The sequence below is a fragment of the Myxocyprinus asiaticus genome, chromosome 9, assembly GCF_019703515.2.
Source record: "Myxocyprinus asiaticus isolate MX2 ecotype Aquarium Trade chromosome 9, UBuf_Myxa_2, whole genome shotgun sequence".
In the NCBI taxonomy this organism is placed as follows: Eukaryota; Metazoa; Chordata; class Actinopteri; order Cypriniformes; family Catostomidae; genus Myxocyprinus; species Myxocyprinus asiaticus.
This window is the reverse complement of record NC_059352.1, coordinates 2,493,738-2,516,555: the sequence shown is the minus strand read 5'-3', so window position 1 is coordinate 2,516,555 and position 22,818 is coordinate 2,493,738. Positions and strand designations below refer to the sequence as shown.

Here is a 22,818-nt window from a genome sequence, read left to right as displayed (position 1 = left end):
AAAATAATATTCAACCATAATATTCATAAAATAAAATACATTCTAAAATAAAAATGTATCTTTGATAACCTTTATATTTATTTTTAATCGCACATTGATGAAATCAAATAAGAATTTCTACAGCATTTATCATTATTAAATTGAGGGAGAAAAAAACATAAGAATAAACAAGAACAAAACACGCAATACCATTCTTATTTTTTTATTTCCTCAGCTGAGAATAAATTGGAATCTTTATATTAATCATCCAACTGTACACGTTCACTTAAGAAAAAATAAATATAATCCAAATGATTAAAACCAGCCTATTCAATGTTAATATGTTATAGATCACAGGCTAATTGTTACATGATTTACAGTGTTAAGAAAATTAAGAGGTAAACCACTCTTCTGGCCTTTACATATTCATAGCTATGAAATGTTTTAAGACATAACAACACGTAACTTTAGATGCGGGGCTGGACACAGTCCACAGTCAACATGGACCTTTATCAATCTGTTGGTTTATTTTACATTTCATCAGCCCTGCAATAAAGTGCCCTGTAGCAATGCTTTGACACACAACCATTGTAATAACAGACTTTAAGTCACCGGTCACTTCAATTCATTTTGATATGTACTCATTTGGAGGACAAATCAAATCCCAGACTCTGAGGAGTTATTACAACAGCCAAATATTAGAAATCCTGTGTAAATTAATCACATTTAGTTTTCAGAATTCAGTCAGTGCTCAACTCTTTGTGTGGGTTAAAATCATACGTCTAAATCGACTTAGTTTGTATAATTTAGGGCTGAATCCTTGGGGGGAAAAAGTGAAGTTGTTAACAAATAATTTAAAAACACTACAACACATACACGTCATTCTTTTTTTTTTTTCTTCTTTGTCTAAATAAAGCGCATCTCTTATATGCATGCCTGCTGCTGATTTGTGATTTTATTGAACTACGTTTCTTTAAGTACAAAATCTGCCTGCAAGGATCGAGAATTCTGGCTGCAAATTTGATCACACTAAACACAATCTCTCTAGTAAGCATGTGGTTTATGAATGCAGATTGGGGGGAAGATTAATATTTGATGTCAGTGCAGAACAATGACAAAATGGGACATTAAAGGTACTGTTCTCTGAGACCCCTAAACCTATATATATATATATATACTCACACTGTGGGCATGAATCCTATTCCAGAAGAGATATTTAATGGATGCATGTCACGATACCTGTCAGGAACATTTCATATTTCACCCCAAAATCAGAAGAAATAAATCATTTTAAATTTTAAATAAATAAAATAAATTGTATTTATTTATTTTCTTAGAGAAAATTAACATTTGATGCCTATTAAGATGTTAACATTATTTTCCTAACAATTATTATCAAAGTATTTTTTTGAAACTTTAAATCAGCACACATTAAAGTCAGTACAACAAATTCTACCATGATGCATAAACACTTTACAATTTATAATAATTATTTTTACACTTTAATATAATTTCATTGCTAAAATACACGCTTTTTCCAAAAGTACAGTCAACATTATACGTGTGAACACGATTTCAGTGTGATAAAATGATTTACTAACCTTGTCTGTTTAAAGTTATTTACTTCGTTGTAATGACAACAAAACCCTGCAATCCTGGTACTGGATGTAACTTTATACAGATAAAGTTAGTCATGTTAATATGTATAATGTTTACGTCTTGTGGCTATCCTTTTATAATGTTTACAGATTGGCCCCATTCACTTCCATTGTAAGTGCCTCAGATTTTTAATAAACGGGGACGAAAGTAGGCAGTCGAAATTCATTTTTGTGGTAAATTAACATTATGCTGCAAATGCTGTTGATTGAGTAACAGTTCAACTTGTACTGAAGCAGGGACATTCATGAAAATACAGTATGCGTCAATGCAAAAAATCATATTGGTCCTTAAAATCGTTTATAGTAAAATTGTAATTATTTCTTTTGATTCTGGGGTGAAATATGAACCATATATGTTCCTAAAAGGTTTCTGGAGATTCATCCTAATAGCTGATGTTTCACTAATAAAACTAAAGTCATTTCTTATAATGGCTAATTTCCAGTACAGCACAGATCTCCAATAGGAAATAAAATCCTAATGAAATTGTGACTTAATTCCAGGTTTCTCAGGAAATGGAGGCCACATCTTTACATTTCCACATGCCAGAGGACAGCATGCAAACTCAGAGTTAAATGTTGCATGTACATTATTGCAGTAGAGATGGGCCGCAGTCATCATTACATTACATGAGGATCACAGTCTGCATAGAGTCGAGGTGAGCGGCCTTCCTCTGCATTAATTATGGACTAAGGCAGCATTAACATGAGAAAGGAAGTGGATTGCAAGATAAATGGAAGATGGAAGCAGTAGCCGACAGATAATGACATCATCATCGCTCTTTCCTTCTCACAAAGCACTGTTCATCCCTCTTTCCTGTTTGAAGTTGCAGCAGCTTTTGGTATGACTGTGAAATACAGGAAACTATTGTGTGCATGCATCACTCTTGACCGAAGCCTTCCGTTTCCTCGATGGCAAACAGCAGTTTCTCCTTTAACTGCTCGTAGCTTTTATAGGGCGGCAAATCCAGACGATTAAAGCTGTTGGGCAAAAACAAACAACTGTTTTAAATGTGTGTATTATTTAACATTTCGCTCCGGTTCTCTAATTTGACTGAACTAGTGATGTTTGTAAGGGTGGGTGATATAAACTGATATAAACTGATAGAAATGTTTAAATATTGCTTCTATCAATGCTGAGGTTGTGCTACAAATAACTATTATATAATAATCATAATATTATTCATTGGTTACTTTTGCATTGCATTTATATCTAGTATATTAGTCATGTTAACTAAAACAAAAAATAAATGATAAAGTTTTTGTATAAAAACTGACAAGATTGAAAAAACCATAATGCCCTCAAATTAATTTTTGATACACAATATATTATTAAATTTGAAACAATTACAATCCACCTCAATTTAACATGAAAATTACACTAGATACATGTAACACAAGACTGCCCTGAGAAACCGAATGACATCAAAACCCCTTAAACTCCACAGAGCGCTATACTGAGAAAAAAGTTTACGCCTAAATCATTAAAGTCCCCATATACTGTACATAAGTCCCCACATACAAGTACATTTTAGATAAACAAAACTAATACCTTTGGCAGTTTTATAAAAAATTGAAATTTTTTACTTGTCTTTGAGCATGCTTGGCTTAATAATTCAATGTTATATCTTAGATGTCCAGAACAAAATGTGCAGTGCCGCAGAAAAAGCATGCTAAACAAATCATCAGAAGAATAGGTTTTCGACTACTGATGAGCAGGGGAGGATCTCAGCTTTCTAATGACACCTAGATTGAGCTTCTAGTCCACTCAGAGGCCGAGATATTCAATGAAATAACGAGGGTGGTGCTTAAACTGAAAATTAGACTGAATGTCTATGGACGAGCACATCTGTGAGGGCTAATATGCGTTAGAGCGCCACCTACATTTCAGATCTTGTGATAGAAGAAAAATATTGTTTCTAGTGCTTGCTGCCATCTAGTGGAATGAAATGAGACTTTTCAAAGCGAGATAGAGTGAAGAGAACCAGAATTACATGTTTACAAATTTGGGACAAAAAAAAAAAAAAAAAAATATATATATATATATATATATATATATATATATATATATATATATATATATATATATATATATATGTATTTTAACCTCGTGCAACCCCGTGTCCACACACATGGACATTATATTTTAGCCTTGCTATATGCAATGCATAATTTAATGAATAAAAACCGACTGAATACTGTTCACAAGACTCTAGACTGTCATTTAAGGGTTAATCTTCTGCTGCACCAAGTCACATGACACAACAGCATGCAGTCGATTCCTTGAAGCGCTCCTACAGACGCAGTGCCAACAAAAGTGCTTCTGGTAAGAAATCTTTACGTTTTTTCATTGAAACCTGTTTGGTTGTAAAGAGTAGCGTCTCTAGTTTCACTTGATATGCCGCTTTAAAAAATACGTTCAATTTTCACGCGTCAGCGCACTGATAAACATAAAGTTAAGTCATTCACTAAACAGGGTGCAAGGGAGCATCCTATAGCTCACTGTGATGAGGAGGAGGGCATGGCCGGGCTGTGAGGGTTCGCACCTGGCACTGAGTTGGCCAGTCAGTGGGAGAGGGATAAAGGGGAGCCGGAGACGCCAGTTAGAGACGCACGCGGAGTTGTGTGTGCACGTCAGTGTTTTATGTTGCATTTCAGTTGGAAGAGTTTAAGTTGTGATTAAGTTCGTTGAGTGTTCAGCCGGTTCCCGCCGCCTCATCTTGTGAAACCGTTACACTCTCTATGCAGTTAAGTGCATTCACTCCTAAAATCTGATCAAAAGTTCAGTTTCAGGCTGCAGATGATGTTTGGATCACTCAACATGTTTGACAGACATGTGACAATGATAATCGGTACATAGATTCAGAATTTATAATGTATCATTTTATTTTAACATGACTGACAGTAATTGGATGATGCTGGACATTACTTTGAATCAGAATTAATTATGGTAATTTCTGATGTAATGTCTGTAACATCTCAAAACATGAATAACCAACACTCCTGGAAACATAATAAAAAATTTGATAAAACAAATCTGACTTTCTATAGTTTGATATTATTTAACATTTCACAGCTTAGTCCTGCTGTCCACATATGAGGACATCAAATTTTAGGAAAACTATTTGCCCTAGAAATGTATTTATTTACATGTTTATTAGGTGCTACTAGTTACAAATCAAAAAGGGTAATGGAAAATGCACACAGCAGTCACGCTCGAGTCTCAGGAGGTTAAATGCATCTTTGTATATCCTAGAAACTCTATATTGTATATATTAGCATCAAAATGCTGTCTTTGCTTGAAGACAATCAAAGTGTTCATCCTTATATTATAAACAGTACTCTAATGTTACATGTTGTTTGCTCTAATCTGAAAATGTTAAATTATAAGTATTGTAAAGCATTTAATCCCAGTCTGTTCTCACCATGTGTGGCTTCTCGGCAGCCAGTTTTCTTTGCCCACTTTCTCAATACAAAACTTCTGTGGCCCATTGCTCCCTATAGAAATAAAAAAAAAACACATTCTGTTAAATATTTTATTTAATTTGTGGTCTTAGACAGTGTCTAGAGATACTATATACTTAATATGTGTTTGCATGTTTGCATGCACATTAAGGGCAAGATTTAATGGACTGACTGTACTTGGATGTCGGCATGTTTTGATCCTTACCCATGAGGTCAGCGAAACCCCCGACAGGAAGTCTGCATGTGCCGGTCACAAACTGCAGCAAACGCATGCGCTTTTCATTGTCAATCTCCTTTACAAACTGCGCACACACACACACACAACAAACAGTGGAAAATTTGGGTGAATCACTGAAATTTTCACTGTGCAATCATCCTCTTTTGGGTTTAACTGAATTGTTGAACCAGTTGTGAAGGGTTATAGTGTTTGATTAACAGCTGCTAGTTACGTCTGACCTGCCAGAACCAGACAATCTGTTTACTGCTGCGGGCATAATGTCTGTAGATGGCATTTCTCTGCCAGTCCCCGAGATCAATCTCCTGCATCCCACACAACATCACCTACAGAACAGTTACAGATTTTTTGACTTCTAGAAAAAAATCGGTGATATTGTGCATGTTTCAAAGTCAATTGAAGTGTGGTTTGTACCTCTAGTTCTTTAGCATCAAAGTACTGCAGGTACTGCTGCGGTAAGACTTCATTAAAGCCCTCGAGGAACGCTTGAGTCTGTTCCTCGACCCCTCTAGATAACCTCCACTCAGCAACCAACCTACAGCACACACGGTTTATTTGACGTTGTTACATGGCTGTCTGGAATACTTGACTGTGATTGGTCAATCTGTCTGTGCCGCATGTGGTTTCTCACCTGATATACTCCTCTTTATTTTCTTCAGTTACTTGAATGTTTCCTCCATCAGGCTTGAGTTCGTGAGTGGTGACCTCACCCAGAATCTCCTTATCCACAGAGAAAAACATCTCCAATCCACATTCCTCTAAGTCATTATCCCTGAAGAAAAAACATAATCAATCAATGTCTTTCTAAAACACTTTCCCTGAAGGAAAACATCTCAACACACACTTCTAGATTCTTCTGCTTGGTTGAAACCTGTCAAGAACACGTCCAGGTCATATTTTAAAATTTTAATTACAGTATTACATTATGGAGAGACTAGTTGTTTCAATTATTCAAACTCCCACTAAGACTTTGGGAAACATTTAATGTTTCTTGAATTGGTGATATTTTAGAGCATTTCTATCTTTATACTGTTGAAAGCTTTGTTTGGAAAATGTTAAAAAAGCATTATATTGTTACATTTTGTTTTGTTTTTGTTTTGTTTTCTTTCCTAATATGGAAATAAATGCATTTTGAGAGGAACATACAGTTGTGCTCAAACGTTTGCATACCCTGGCAGAAATTGTGAAATTAGCACAATACGACGATACTTGAACAAAAATGAGCTGCATGGTCGAGTTGCCAGAAAGAAGCCTTTACTGCGCCAATGCCACAAAAAGCCCGGTTACAATATGCCCGATAACACCTTGACACGCCTCACAGCTTCTGGCACACTGTAATTTGGAGTGACGAGACCAAAATAGAGCTTTATGGTCACAACCATAAGCGCTATGTTAGGAGAGGGGTCAACAAGTATTGTGCTCCTTGAAACAACCACACCATCTTTTTCCAGAGAAGCCTGTATTTCTCCTGAGGTTACCTGTGGGTTTTTCTTTGTATCCCAAACAATTCTTCTGGCAGTTGTGGCTGAAATCTTTCTTGGTCTACCTGACCTTGGCTTGGTATCAAGAGATCCCCGAATTTTCCACTTCTTAATAAGTGACTGAATAGTACTGACTGGCATTTTCAAGGCTTTGGATATCTTTTTATATCCTTTTCCATCTTTATAAAGTTCCATTATGTTGTTACGCAGGTCTTTTGACAGTTCTTTTCTGCTCCCCATGGCTCAGTATCTAGCCTGCTCAGTGCATCCAAATGAGAGCTAACAAACTCATTGACTATTTATACACAGACACTAACTGCAATTTAATTAACCTTTAATTGCCATTTAAACCTGTGTGTGTCACCTTGTGTGTCTGTAACAAGGCCACATTCAAGGGTATGTAAACTTTTGATCAGGGCCATTTGGGTGATTTCTGTTATCATTATGATTTAAAAAGGAGCCAAACAACTATGTAATAATAAATGGCTTCATATGATCACTATCCTTAAATAAAAGACAGTTTTTTTCTGCATATTTTCAAAATCAATGCCAAAATGTCACAATTTCTGCCAGGGTATGCAAACTTTTGAGCACAACAGTAAGTATATATAGTGTCAAATTTTTTGCACTTTCAAAATCTGCGATTAATTAAAAATTTCTATCAACTGACAGCACTAATATAATAACTCTAAAATTGTAATCAGAGTACTTTACTGATTACTTAATCAAAAAAGCAATCACATTACTAATTAGTTAACTTTTGTTACTTTCTAAAATACTTCACAGACTTCTTCCTCCTTAATCTGTCATAAAAAAGCAAACAGATACATATGAATTCATACTTTAAATGCATTCTTCATAAATAATATTATTTATTTATATTATTTATATTATCCGGGTGGTGGAGGATGAATCTTAGTTGCCTCCACGTCTGAGACCATCAATCCACGCATTTTACCACGCGGATTGTTGAGCGCATTACCACGGAGGCTTCACGCCATCCACCGCGGCATCCACGCACAACTCACCACACGACCCACCGAGAGCGAACCACATTATAGCGACCATGAGGAGGTTACCCCGTGTGACTCTACCCTCCCTAGCAACCGGTCAATTTGGTTACTTAGGAGACCTGGCTGGAGTCACTCAGCACGCCCTGGGATTCGAACTCGAACTCCAGGGGTGGTAGTCAGCGTCTTTACCACTGAGCTACCCAGGCACTATTACATTATTATCTCTGCAGCTCTTTAAATGGTCCTCACTTACTTGATCCAGATGAGAGAGTTGTAGAACTCGGGGTCGATGGACTCCAGGTCTTTGAGAGCCAGAGGTTTGTTCAGGATCCGTTTATAAAAGGGCAGAGAGAAGCCCGTGTCGATGAACTTCCCATGAAACAAAGCCTGACAGAGAGAACACAAAACCCATCAAACTCTCATTAGATCTATTTTGAAAATTCCGTCCAGTACACGTGTTAGTCAGGTGGATGTCAACATTAGTCGAGCATGGTGAGAATCATTGTACCATAGCGATGAATCGGCCAATGAACTTGAAGTATTTGAGGTGGTCAGGGTTGATGAAGGAGGCGGGGTTAATCTGCAGGCAGTAGTTGTCTTTGCCAGCGTACTCGAACAGACAGTACATGGGGTTCAACACCTCATGAGACAGCAGGAAGAACCATTCCCTATCATACACAAACACATAACATTATTTTAGTTGCCACTGTAACATACTGTTGATTTCATCGCAGTGAAATTCTCCAAAAGGGGGCGCTATGTCGTGAAAATAGTTTACGCTTAAAATTTTAAAGTCTCCGTATCCATAAGTCAGGCATATGTGGTAACGTTTAAAAGCTTAAAATCTGAACATTTCAAAGACAACCATCACTTCTGCATTGATGTTGCATAAAATAACAAAATAAGGCTTGAAACATTTACGTCGCAAATCAGCGCCACCTAGAGGTAATGTGATAGAAATATTAATATGAATATAAAAGTCTTTAAAATAGCACTAGACAAATCATATATCAAACGAAAGCTCTCATTCTCAGTAATGTGACTGTATAGTTTATGTTGTTGCCCTAATACCACAGTTTAAAAGATTTTCAAAAGAATCACAAAGTGAAAAAATATTTCTGTAAGTCATCAAATACAAATGTCTCTTTTATGCGCCGATCACTGCTGCTGTCAGCCCCAAATAGCCAAAAACTTTATATCTGCTTTTACCTTAGGCAGTTTTCTAAAATGTGAACAATTTTTTACTTGTCTGTGAGCTTGCTTGTGTGAATAATCCAATGTTATATCTAAGATGTCCAGCAGGAAAAGCATGCTAAACAAATCATCGGAAATATATGTTATCGACTATTGATGATAAAATTGTATACATCCTCACAAAAGGGAGGATCTCAGCTTTCTAATTACACCTAGATTGAGCTTCTAGTCCACTCAGAGCCCGAGATATTTAATGAAATAACGAGGGTGTTGCTATGAACTGAAAATTAGACTGAATGTCTATGGATGAGAACATCTGTGAGGGCTAAAATGCGTTAGAGCACCACCTACATTTCAGATCTGCATTTTGTGACAGAAGGTGATAGAGAAAAACTTATTTTTTCTAGTGCTTGCTGCCATTTAGTGGATAAAATAAGACTATCTGGAGGGAGATAGAGTGAACAGAACCAAAATTACATGTTTACAAATTTAGGACAACAAAAACAGTTATTTTTATTCTATTTATCATAAGATTGCATACACAGTACATGTAAATGGTAAGCTTTTAAATTTGTGTGAAAAATTGCAGACGGCAGCCCAAAAATGACCCCAAATTGCAGAGGTAAAGGTGCAATAGTTGCCCCCAGGAATTCATTCTCTGAGGCATTTTTTTACCTTCATGAGTTTTTTTTTTTAAAACGTATAAAAACATAGCAAACCATCCATTTAAGTATAAAGTACACTAAATAAATTTTAGGAGAGAAAAAAGGCATTTAAAGATCTGAATCATTTTTGTCACTTTCCATCGGCTTTTTTCCAAATGCCCATGTTAATTTATGACCCTGCCGGTAAGTTATATAATATACCTGGCTACACCACCATAGTCAAGCCCCTCCTCTCCTGGGAATATCACCCACAGTCTCCGTCTCAGGTCTTGTGGATGGCAACTCATGATCTGCAAAATTAATTTTCAAACATTTAAAATGTACACCAGTAAACCAGAATTAATTTGCATATTAAAGTTGGAGTGTGTAATTTCTGCACCACCAGCATCACCAAACAGAATTGCAAAAATAAACATCCTTTTCAAACAGATTCCAGAATAAAACATTTCTTGTTTTGGTTGTACAAACAGATAGTCCCGACACAAACTCATGCCATTCGTCGAGCTAATTGGGCTGGCTGGGATGCTCAAACAAACAGAGCAATGTTTTGAAAGAGTCACAGTGTTACACTTTTAGCTAAAATAAACCTACAAATGGCTTACTTATAATTAACTTAAGTACATACAGTACTGTGCAAAAGTTTTAGGCGCTTGTGAAAAATGTTGCACAGTGAAGATGTATTCAAATTAATGACATAAATAGTTTTCATTTATTAATTAATGTCATACAAAGTCCAGTAAACATAAAAAAAGCTAAATCAATATTTGTTTTGACCACCTTTGCCTTTAAAACAGCACCAATTCTCATAGATACACCTGGATAGGATGTTCCAAGCTTCTTGGAGATCTATCTATTTGAGCTCTCTCAACTGCTTCTGTCTCTTCATGTAATCTCAGACTCCATGTTCATGGGGGGCTTTGCGGGGGCCATGACATCTGTTGCAGGGCTCCCTGTTCTTCTATTTTATTCAATTTGCAAAAAGAATGTTTGGGAGTCTAAAATTTATATTTCCTAATGACACACTAAAGCTGAAGATATAAATAACTATTTTAAGAAATGTTTTTTTTTTTAAACATCTTATGTGCCTAAGACTTTTGCACAGCACTGTAAATAAGTACATAAATGCATCATTCACCTGCTGAAATGAGTCTTCGAACAGTGTTTTGCGACTGACGTGGATTTTAATGTGCTGAGGCACTGCTAGTTGCTTTGGTGTTTAAAAAGAAAAAAAATAATCAGTCATTTGTGACAACAAAATAAACATTTAGTCATACAATATAACACAATCACATAGTCAGTCTTTAGCTTACAAGTACAAAAGATAAACAAAGCTATTGCTATGGAAATAACTAGTGGTTAAATTGACTAAATTGCTAAAATTGTTCTCAGTTGTGATGTCATACCTGACACCAGAAGCGGAAGTAGTGAACTTTGGCTTTGAAGTCTCGCACATATGTGATCTGAGGGCCGTTCTCACTACGATATAAAGACAGAAACAGCAACATTACACTAAAGAACATCTACAGATCATATCGACACCATTAAACATGATAACATGTTTATACACTCACTGCCTTGTGTCCAAGAGTTCTGAATGCTGTTAAAATGCATTTAATGAACCTTCTCTGTATAAAACAAAAGATATTAAAGGTCTTACAGCGAGGATTTGCCTGTACGGGGATCAATATATGTTGTTGTTTTCCTGTTGTGGTCGACGAAATATGGAATCCCGTCGACAGTAAACCTCATCTCCCATCCCTCCGGCAAAGGCTTTTCATTCAACAACCTATCACAGTAGAAATATGTTTTTCAAACTATAAACAACAACAAAACCATAATGTTCCCCAACAACTCATTCGAAGTGATTTTATATCGAAAATGGTGCACACAGAAAAAAAATCATTGCAGATAAGATTAAGTACTTTCTATATTGAGTAAGTTAGTTTAAGCTTGAACTTAAAAATATTAAGAAAATTCTACATTTTGAGTTCAAATGTAGAATTTACTTAATATTTTCAAATTCAAGATTAAACTAAACTATTCCATGTAGAACGTACTTAATCTTATCTGCTATATTCTACATTAGTACTCAATTCAGACATGTAAACATTAATGCTCTAGCTAATAAGTAAATATTATTTAAGATTGTTTGTAATCTTTACAATTTGTCATCATGTTTCAATTCCAAACTAGAAAACTATGTCACGTTTATTCACTTATTTGAGTAAATTTCACAAGTAAATAAAATAGAGTATAGCAGATAAGATTAAGTACGTTCTACACTGAATAATTTAGTTTAATCTTGAACTTGAAAATATTAAGTATATCTTACATTTGTACTCAATTCAAACATGTAAACATTAATGCTCTAGCTAATAAGTAAATATTATTTAAGATTGTTTGTAATCTTTACAATTTGTCATCATGTTTCAATTCCAAACTAGAAAACTATGTCACGTTTATTCACTTATTTAAGTAAATTTCACAAGTAAATAAAATAGAGTATAGCAGATAAGATTAAGTACATTCTACACTGAATAATTTAGTTTAATCTTGAACTTGAAAATATTAAGTAAATCCTACATTTGTACTCAATTCAAACATGTAAACATTAATGCTCTAGCTAATAAGTAAATATTATTTAAGATTATTTGTAATCTTTACAATTTGTCATCATGTTTCAATTCCAAACTAGAAAACTATGTCACATTTATTCAATTATTTGAGTAAATTTCACTAGTAAATATAATAGGTAGATTTTACCAAACTTTTCAAAGCTGGTGTTCCCAGCATGCACAAGCCTTGAATAATTCATGAGCTTGCATGGTTTTGCTAGCCGCTTTTCCACCATCAGGCTGAACAGTTCTCGTAGCAAAAAAGTGCCGTCCCGTACTGATCCGGGCCAGTTGGCTCGGTTACGGTTTCTTTTTCCACTGTGGTGCGGTGAAATGAGGAAAATGTACATAACAGATCCGTCCGTTGTCAACGGCATGAAAGGTAAACATCGGAGTGAGTGCGCTATGGAGGATGATCGCTTATTTCAGTTTTTATTTTTTAGGACTGCTTTTTACCTTGGTGTTACTCTGCTGAAGCACAGGAAAGAAACTGACCATGTCGCAAAAAGCAAAGCAAATAGAAAAAGGTGAGAGATTTACCATCATTTGCTGAGGGCTTGTGTATGCCATCAGACACAAACACACTTGCTGGGTTTCCATCCAAAATGTTCAGCATTTTTAAAGCGCATTTCTAAAAATCTGACTTAAGAAAATACAGATTGTTGCACGTTTCCATCCACTTCGTAATGCGCATTATCGTGAGGGAGCCGCCTCGTCATGACCCCTGCTTTGGGGACAGTTTTATTTGTAAGATTGGAGAAAGTATCTTATTTTATTAAATGCATCCACGAGACACCGCAGAATAAGTGTAATATCTGATATAATGTGGGCTGAAATAGCTGCGATGCCCCCACACCACCAGTCTCCGCATACCTGAGAGCGCCCACTCTCAAAACTGTTCTGGCGGATTGTGAGGACCCAATTTATCAGCCAGCTGTGGGTTAAACACTTCCGAATGACAAGCAATATGTTCAAAGAATGGTGTGCCAAGGTCGGACCTTTCGGTGGGCTAGTCACATTAAGTTATCGCACACTCATAACACATACACGAATGGTCAAAACATGTCATCGTTTTGCGAATAAACCATTTCCATCACCTTAATATATGCATTTTAACGAATGTGAAACTTTAAGCGAAACTCCTCCAAGAGCATTAAATTTTAAGCACATTTAGAAAGTTTATTTGCATATTTCCATGCAGGATTTCTTGTGCGCAATTTCAAAATGCGTAAACAAATAGTTGGATGGAAACCCACCTACAGAAAGGTAAAAGTTCCCATACTAGCTAAAAATGAAAGTTTATTGACATATATTATATAAGCATTATATGAAAATAGTAGTATATGAGAATATATCGAGATTTCATGAGCTAGTTATCTACTTCCCTGATGAAAAAGGCGTGAAGAAAAATAAATGTAGGCTACTTTACGAGTTAAACCATCATTATAAAATCGTGAAGATAGGCTACAATAAACATACATTATTTTTATTAACCTCACCCAAATATTAGCAAACTTGGCAAGCTAGAAACAACTAAAAGCGCTATAAGTCACCTTTGCGTTGATAAATTGACAATCCTGAGTTGCTACCTAATGAAGCCATTTCACCAGCAAGGTTGAGTATGGTTAGCTAACCGTGCAGAGAACGGTTTGCAATCGTGCCATGCCGAATCGTGCTCATGTGGAAATGCTACTGTAACCGTTCCGTACTGTGCTCAGGACCGCTCGTCCCGATGGTGGAAAAGCGGCAACTGTTTGAAAGTTAAATGACACTGTTTTTATTGTTGATTTGGTTGTTAGGTTTGGTAACTTCTTGTTTTGTGAAGTCTGAAGTTCGTTTTCTATTCAAAATGACCCATTCATGATCAAAAAAATGATTTGTTGATGGTTACCGTCATTGTGTTTTGTGCACCAAGTGGGTAATGCAAGATGATGCTGTCTAATAGACTATATAGCATGCATTAAGCTCCCTGTGGAAGGCTTGTGTGTGTCATGTGGTACAAGACTAAGTTAGAAAAGCATTGAAATGCTAGTACATATTTAAAAGCATGGCTTAAATATTGGCAGTGCTACATTGCTTGAGTAAAATGTTCAAACAAAGAGTGACTAAAATGTACCTGAAATAAATTATTATGGGTGGCGGATCTGCCCTAAAATATCGATACTCACCATACTGATGTTGTATCTAGAATATCGATCCTCGCATAAAAATATTGATTCTAACGTTGTTGTTTTTTTTAAATAGTGATATTAATATTTGATTACAATGAACATGAACATTAATCATAAGCTTCAAAATGAAAAAAAAAAAAAAAGAGAGAATTATATTAGCAAATACTTGCGCTGGATGGGAACTATTTATTATCCACTCATCTTAATGTGTATAAATGGTGAAAGACACAAGCAGTCACAGAAAGCACTTGCACCGCTCAGTCACAGCGCTTGTTCATAGAGAGCATTGCTTGGCTGAGGTAATGATGGAAAAACAGACAAACTGCTTCTGGAGTTAATTCACACTAAATAACGACAAATATAAAGGTGACATTTGTTATAATGGGTTTGTGAGATGTAGGGCTGTCAAATTAAAATTCGATATTCTAATATTCGTCGAATTTAAGAAAAACAAAATGCACATTTGAATGCTAAAATTGTGCATTCGAATTTTGGATGTGTGCCAAGAACTGACAATGACTTCAGATCAATCAAATTTTTGCGCTAAAAAGGCTAGACACAATGCAACAAATGCAGTTAACAGAAAGCGGGTGTTTTACGATGCTTTTTTAAAGTTATTTTTAATTAGACACATCATCAAAAAACAGCGCTCCTGCACGAGACGCTGAATAAACAAAAACAAAGAGAAACAAAGACGTTTGTATAATGCGCATTTACATAGAAACACAAATGGATGGTTGCGAAAGCATTCGGTGTGAACAGCCCCTTACAGTTGGTGGAGGTCTTTGGCCGTTGCGTCTTGCTCTCTTATAAGTGTTTCTCAGATTAAGCAATGAGTTGTTTAAATGCTTTGTCAGGAAAGGATTTCTACTTGGAAATGTGTGACTTGAGATTCTCACGTTCAGTTTTATTTTGTTGTGTCCCGTCTGTTTGAACAGCCCCTGACCTGTGCTCATATTCTGAGCCACTTCACCACCGAGTTCAGCCGGATACCTCTGCTATCTGTGAATATTGCTACTCTACATACAACTGTACTGAATAAAAAAAAATCAATGTGGTATTTTGCTGTTATTATGAAGCTTGAGTCTGGAGTAGTATACTGTGGCATCATTGCAACAACATGTTGACTGCCTATTGAAGCATTTACCTCTCTCATTTTCCTTTCGACTTAACATTTGAGAATACGTACCGACTAAAACTTTTTATTTATTTATTTTATGCACTTTAGTTGAAAATAGAAGGCTAATTTTTTTTAACAGCCAGGAATGATCTTTGCAATAATATGACACGGTGCTGTAGCCTATTGTTTATGTATTCAATGCGCCCTCTTGTGGACTAAGAAAACAACGTAAATTTAAAAATCAGCTGACTTTAACATTAGAATTTAAATCGAATTTTTTACTTAATTTAGTTTCTCTGCCCAACTGACAGCCCTAGTGTGACATTTGTTACAAGTTTATTAGGGGTCCAAGCACCGAAGGTGCAGGAAACCTATTGTATTTGTTCCGATTTTCTTATTATTTGTCTTATTATTATATATTTGTTTTTCTGCCCTAAAAGTGTCTGGGCGTCAGAGACCGTAAGTCGTAGAGATTCCAAACTTGGCAGGATGGTTTCCAATCCCCCCCACTACTCAGGCGTACAGATACACAGCCGTTGGACACTAGTTGGCGCTATTGCGAACAAAACAAACAAAAATCAAATTTTGGGCCATAACTCTTGAACCGTAAGGGCTAGAAACAAAATTCTTTTTTTTTAATATTGTTTTTTTATTAAAGTTTGTTAGAACACTGATAATGTTCTGTAATTGTTAATAAATTATACACTTACAGAAAATAACCATGGTTTTACTATAGTACTATTGTAGTGACTATGATTGCAGCAACCATGTTTTTTTTTGTTGCGGAAATCATGGTATTTAGTTAAACCATATTTACTAACAAAATTAACCATGGTTACTACAATATTACTATTGTAAAACAATACTAACATTACTATAGTAATATTGTAGTAACCATGGTTAATTTTTTTTAGTAAGTATGGTTTAACTAAATACCATGGTTACACTACGGTTTACTGTCGTAAAACAATGGTTAAGTTTCGTAAAGGTAAACAAAACAGAAGTCTAATAATTTTCTGTATTGTCCCATAAATGTAAACAAATAATGACTTGAATTATGACAAAAAACTATTTTTAAAATTACTAATTTTATCGCAAGAAATCACAAAAGTATTGCAAAGTAAAATTCACTTAAGAACTTCTTATTAATGCCACCAAGAATTGTTTGTAGCCTTTCCTTGAAAATAAGGTCTGTTAAATTTTCTAGCAATTTCTGTGTTAATTGTTTCCTAGGATTGTTTGAATTCACTGTGGTTGGTTTGTGACTTTGAGTCTCACCCTTGTGTGCGAGGGTCTTCCCATTGTGTGGATCTCGTTGTATGATGAACAAAATACATTCTGCCGTTACTGTCTGTCCTCTTCTCTGTGAGTCAAACACAAAAGAAACCGAGATTGACGTGTTTAAATAAAGATGATATGATGTGAGCAAGTATATTCTGAGGGTAAAATATGATTGCTGTTTTCACAGGATAAAATGAGTGGTGACTCACCCCAGCCCTGTGGCAGAGGACCCAGAGGGTCAAACTCTTTATTAGCTGTGGGCGCGAGCTGTTCCTGCAGCTACACACAAAAACAGAAAGAGGGAACACAAGAGCAGAGAGTCATAAGATGAAATCACACAAAATAAACACCCCATATATCAAGGACGGACTCAAGTCTGGATTTATGAAACCCTAAAACACTCAAGATTAAGATAGTTTGACAACAAAGGCCCTTCTTTTTGAAATCTGTGTTTTTATGCTGCATTCGCATCAGAATTATTATAATTACAAGATATAAACTCTTAGATTGTATAGAAGCTGCTCTGAATCTAAAAAAAAAATTATTTGGTCAAGACACCAAAATGGATCCATGTTTGGCTTTGCTATTGATGACAGCAAAATATTTAATTATATTACTTATTTTCCCCTCTGTAATCTCGTCCTTGAAATATTAAAGGGTCAAATGTACAGAGTCTCTCCCTGACTACTAGTTACGCAGTAGTTAAGCATCATGGCAGTAATAAAACGATTTAAATTGAAACATACTGTTGACGAGAAACAAATAACACTTTAAGATATGATCAATGCATTAATAATGTTTTTAGTAGAGAAGTAAAAGTCTAGACAGAATACAGTTTATTCATAGTATGGTGCGGATTGCCCTGTTTGAGCTGGTTTTGCATCTACTGAATCAGGGTTTGAGCTCCAGTGAGAGACCACAGAGACATAAGATGTTTAACTACGAAGCTATGTAACATGCACATACATAAAAAATTCTGAAAAAAGTTGCTGAAACAAAATCTAAGTGCATATAAATATATTTGGATTCACTATGCGCTGTTATTATTTAACAGAACTATCCTTAACTATCACCGACAATAACGTCAAAAAAATAAATAAAAAATAAATAATAATAATTATATATATATATATCTGTCTATATATAATACATGACGTGAATAGAGTGAACTTCAAAATATCAATATTGAACTTCAATTCAGCCACAGACAATTAAATGAATGCATGTATAGGTGATTTCATTTACATTTACGCATTTGGCAGACACTTTTATCCAAAGCGACTTACAGTGCCCTGATTACAGGGACAATCCCCCTGGAGCAACCTGGAGTTAAGTGCCTTGCTCAAGGACACAATGGTGGTGGCTGTGGGGATTGAACCAACAACCTTCCGCTTATCAGTTCAGTGCTTTAGTCCACTATGCCACCACTCCAAAACTTTTCAAATTAAGTTACGTGCTAGTAAGAATGCGTGTAACTTGCGTTGTAAAAACAACACACTACAAGCAAAGAAATATCCTTAACTGGCTAAAACACATACAATTATTAACAGTCTCTATAGCATGAAGAATTCAAAATACAGTAACTGTAAAGGTAGCTAATACTTCTGTATATATTGATTATATTCACAACAAGGACAGTTGAATTTTGTTGTATCTTTTATATGTTTGATACATTTTTAAATTAATAAATGTTTATACTTTTCATTTTAGATGTCTGAATTTATGATTAAAGTTTGCTGTTACGGTTTGACACACGTTCTTGTCACATTAACACATCATCATCAACTAAAATGATATGCCATTTAATATAACATGACAAAAAATTGACAACATTTTCATCAAAAGACAAACTATAACTAAAACAAAAATTAACACTGTTCTTTTTTTTTTTTTTTTTCTTTTCTCCCCAATTTGAAATGCCCAATTCCCAATGTGCTCTAAGTCCTCGTGGTGGCGTAGTGACTCGCCTCAATCCGGGTGGCGGAGGACGAATCTGTTGCCTCCGCATCTGAGACCATCAATCCGCGCAACTTATCACGTGGCTTGTTGAGCGCGTTACCGTGGAGACATAGTGCGTGTGGAGGCTTCAGACTATTCTCCGCGGCATCCACGCACAACTCATCACGCGCCCCACTGAGAGCGAGAAACACATTATAGCGACCACGAGGAGGTTACCCCATGTGAGTCTACCCTCCCTAGCAACCGGGCCAATTTGGTTGCTTAGGAGACCTGAATGGAGTCACTCAGCACGCCCTGGATTCGAACTCGCGACATGGCTTGGCGTGCTGAGTGACTCCAGCCAGATCTCCTAAGCAACCAAATTGGCCCGGTTGCTAGGGAGGGTAGAGTCACATGGGGTAACCTCCTCATGGTCACTATAATGTGTTTCTCGCTCTTGGTGGGGCGCGTGGTGAGTTGTGCGTGGATTGACGGACTCAGACGCGGAAGCAACTGAGATTCGTCCTCCGCCACCCGGATTGAGGCGAGTCACTACGCCATCACGAGGACTTAGAGCGCATTGGGAATTGGGCATTCCAAATTGGGGAGAAAAAAAAAAGTTTATTTTTCTTACACTATTAGCAAATAGTTTTTCTTTTCTCTGAAATCAAGAGTTAATATTTTATATCATTTTGCTTTTTTCAAGTTTTTTTTTTTTGACTAGCAAATAAGACAAAAATACCCAGTAAGGAAATTATTGCTTTCACAGCACAAAAGAGCATGTTAAGAATGAAAACCTGAAACCTGTGGAAATCAAGTGGTATAATTGACTCTCAAGCATTGAGTTATTGAAAATCCACTTGGCATCGTGGGTGCATTACATTTTCCAGAGTCAGTTATTCTTTACTAGAGTTTACTCACCCCATATATAAATCTCTGGTTGAAGCGCTGCATGGCTCCCTGCAGTTGACTGCGCTGGTTTTGCCACTCCTCGTAGTTTCTCACCGACTCTATCGTGGGTCTTTGCCACGTGGTGGTTCTGCTTATATGATCCACATAGTACACACGACCCATCGGATCCACACGACGCTCCCAACTACAACACAACCAAAGAACACTCACTTAATATTGGTATAAAATTTGATTTGTATCTTTTCGTTTCTACGTACAATTTAAAGTCAACCTGAAACTTCATTCGCAACCCAATTTACTTTCGTAATAAGACGTATTTCTGAGTGAAACAGGATATTTAATGACAACAACAGCAAAAAACAGCATCCCTTGGCTATTGATTGCTGGTGTAAAGTGGTCAGTATATGCAGCCCTCTTACGAGTAAATCTAATCGCATATGCGACTACATTTCACACTATGCGACTAAAATATGTCAGTTTTTAGCCACTGTTATTTACAGTCAGTTGCTGAACAAAAAGTACAATATAAATATACATTTGGGTGTTAACTACAGTTATAACACATTATCCCTATTCATAGTTATGCATGATAACATCCAAGTAACATCCAATTTTAAAGCAGCAGAAGTTAATAAAGTTAATGGTGTAAGTGCCTGTATAGTGTAAACAGTCAAAAGGCTTTATGACGTGATCATATTATAAGTGTTCTTTACCTGCTTAAAGTTACAAAAGCAATATTTCTTATAAACAGCCATAACATAAACTTGTAACATATCATTACAAGTCAAACATATATAATGGAAGTTATTTATAAAATAAGTCTCCAAATACGATGCACAAATATTAAAGTGTATTGAATAGAATCCAGTTAGATTTTTTTTTCTCGAGTGTGTTTATACACAAAAAGATTGGCTACATGATCTACATATGTATTTATTTCTTAAGAGAGAGAGTTTCTGATATATTTTAACCTTGTAGCTTTACATAATTTACATTGAATGTGTGTTATTTTGTATTTTGTGCATGTGTAATGTATATAGCTTCCAGCATGACTTGTAAGGTCTTATAACCACTTAAAAATATCTTATGGATGTTTATAAGAAGACATTGCTTTTGTCACTTTACTTAAAGCATATCTATTATATATATATATTACAAATATATATAATACATTATAACTTCTGAAGATAAAATTGGATGTTGCTTGGGTTATAAAGCATTATACTCTAAGGTATATCTATGAATAGGTAAGTATTACAATGTTTTATAATTGTGGTTAAAATTATTTATGAGAAGTTATATCATATTATAAGGTGTATTATGAGACATTATTAATGCATTATAATGCCTTTACAATGCATTATTAATATGGGCTTCACAGAAAGTGTCACCAAACTATATATTTTTTGCACAGTATAGTAAATTATTTTTTATAATATAATTATTAAATAAATGTTACATGTGTAATTTTATTTTAATTATTAGGTTACAACCTTGTGAATATTTAGTTAAAAATGAGTATGAAATTTTAACAGTAACAACAGCTTGTATCATCCTAAATTTTTGTTTTATAAATTGATGTGAAATGTGAAATTTGTATATTTTTAAGAAGCATAAATGTTATTAAAATGATGGCAAGCAAAATATAAAATATATAATCTTGCATACTATATTGCATGAAGTCATACATATAAATACCTGTACTATAAATATGTTAAGATGCCCCCTTCCTGGTTAGCTTAATATATTTTTCAGTTTTCAGTTGCATTACGTTTACACATCGTTAAAAGTATGGCAAGTAAGTGTCCATAAAGGGTTGATATGACAGGTGGTGGTTAAAAAAAATCAGCGGAAAAAGTTCTAGACTTTTATTACAGTTTGATGAAAGGTTATTCAATCAACTGTGCACAATAAGACAATAAATGTCTAATTAGACAGTAAGTAAGGCCAATTTTGATTTCATATTGACTTTAACCCTTTAATCTCTGACAGTGTTTTTAAAGATTTCCTGTTTCAGTGGAATACGCAAAATTAAAGGCTTATAACTGGGTCAAGTGTTTGGTATCACTGTAAAGAAAACATTTCCAATCTTTTAATGATATAGATTATGACACATTCTGAGACTCTCAGCATAAGAAACTGCTGAAAAATAAAAACAAATTGAGCCAAAATGTAACTTTTTTCTTATTTTTCTGATTTGGCATTATATATCTCTGGGTGTAAATAAGGTGGTTCCAGAAAACTACTTTTGTTTTGTTTCCAATCATGTTAAATGTATCTGAGAAAATCTTTGTGTTGATACGACAAAGCAATCAAACGTTATAGCATTACTAAAATAATTTATCCTAGTGTAAAAAAACACCTCAATGTGTCCAAAAGCCTCTCCAAACAAATAAAACATAATAATTGTACATAAGAACTAATTACACATGCTAACACAACAAAAACTAATGGTTTGCATAGCATGCAGACATGATTTTAGTAATGAGATTTCACAGAATGAGTTTCATTCTGTGCTATTTGAGTCATCACTGAGTCTGTGTCATGTATTTGGCGCCATCTCCTGGTGCCCATATGTAACATTGTGCTTCATGTGGATTATCTAATGATCTATACATCTGATTACCATGTGTGTGGGCTCATTTGAAAAAATATTATATATTCCCTGTATTTTTCGTGAAGTTATAAGCAAAAACACAGCATATAAGCAACACCAACCTAACTGTCAAAGACATATACTTAGCTATTACACACTATATTTTTGTCTCTGAGTAAAACAAATAGGCTGGTTGTATTATACTCTTTGAGAGCTTTCCAACAACATACGACACATGGCTATTTGATGAGTTTGCTGTTTTTATTGGTTGCAATAATATGTACAGTGCACTTTATTTTATACATTATCAAAACGGAACACTTGTGATTTGTCTGCAAATTTTTGGAGTTTTGGAAATAACGCTTGCATGCTTTGGAAAGTAGAGATTCTAAGCTTTCAAACGATACCTATTTTGTATTGGTCAAGATAATTATATTTTTTTCTCGCAGGCCTATCTGAGCTTAAAGGGTTAAAATATGTAATAGCTTTGAATTGATA

The 22,818-nt window shown here is 35.2% G+C and overlaps 1 protein-coding gene across 1 annotated transcript in view; it reads right to left on the bottom strand.

The window, feature by feature from the left end:
- Positions 1–102: 102 nt before the first annotated feature.
- The window catches only part of itcha (itchy E3 ubiquitin protein ligase a), a 36,628-nt gene continuing 13,912 nt past the window's right edge, over positions 103–22,818 (bottom strand). Inside the window, exons 10-24 of the mRNA XM_051706591.1 lie at positions 19,734–19,908; positions 17,084–17,153; positions 16,872–16,956; positions 11,345–11,473; positions 11,091–11,163; positions 10,823–10,894; positions 9,889–9,977; positions 8,337–8,496; positions 8,082–8,215; positions 5,966–6,106; positions 5,749–5,869; positions 5,556–5,660; positions 5,305–5,401; positions 5,060–5,132; positions 103–2,615 (exon numbers count right to left, since the gene is read on the bottom strand). Of these exons, the coding sequence (XP_051562551.1) occupies positions 2,516–2,615; positions 5,060–5,132; positions 5,305–5,401; positions 5,556–5,660; positions 5,749–5,869; positions 5,966–6,106; positions 8,082–8,215; positions 8,337–8,496; positions 9,889–9,977; positions 10,823–10,894; positions 11,091–11,163; positions 11,345–11,473; positions 16,872–16,956; positions 17,084–17,153; positions 19,734–19,908 (1,624 nt within the window). The 3' untranslated portion in view covers positions 103–2,515. The remainder of the gene's footprint in view (positions 2,616–5,059; positions 5,133–5,304; positions 5,402–5,555; positions 5,661–5,748; positions 5,870–5,965; positions 6,107–8,081; positions 8,216–8,336; positions 8,497–9,888; positions 9,978–10,822; positions 10,895–11,090; positions 11,164–11,344; positions 11,474–16,871; positions 16,957–17,083; positions 17,154–19,733; positions 19,909–22,818) is intronic.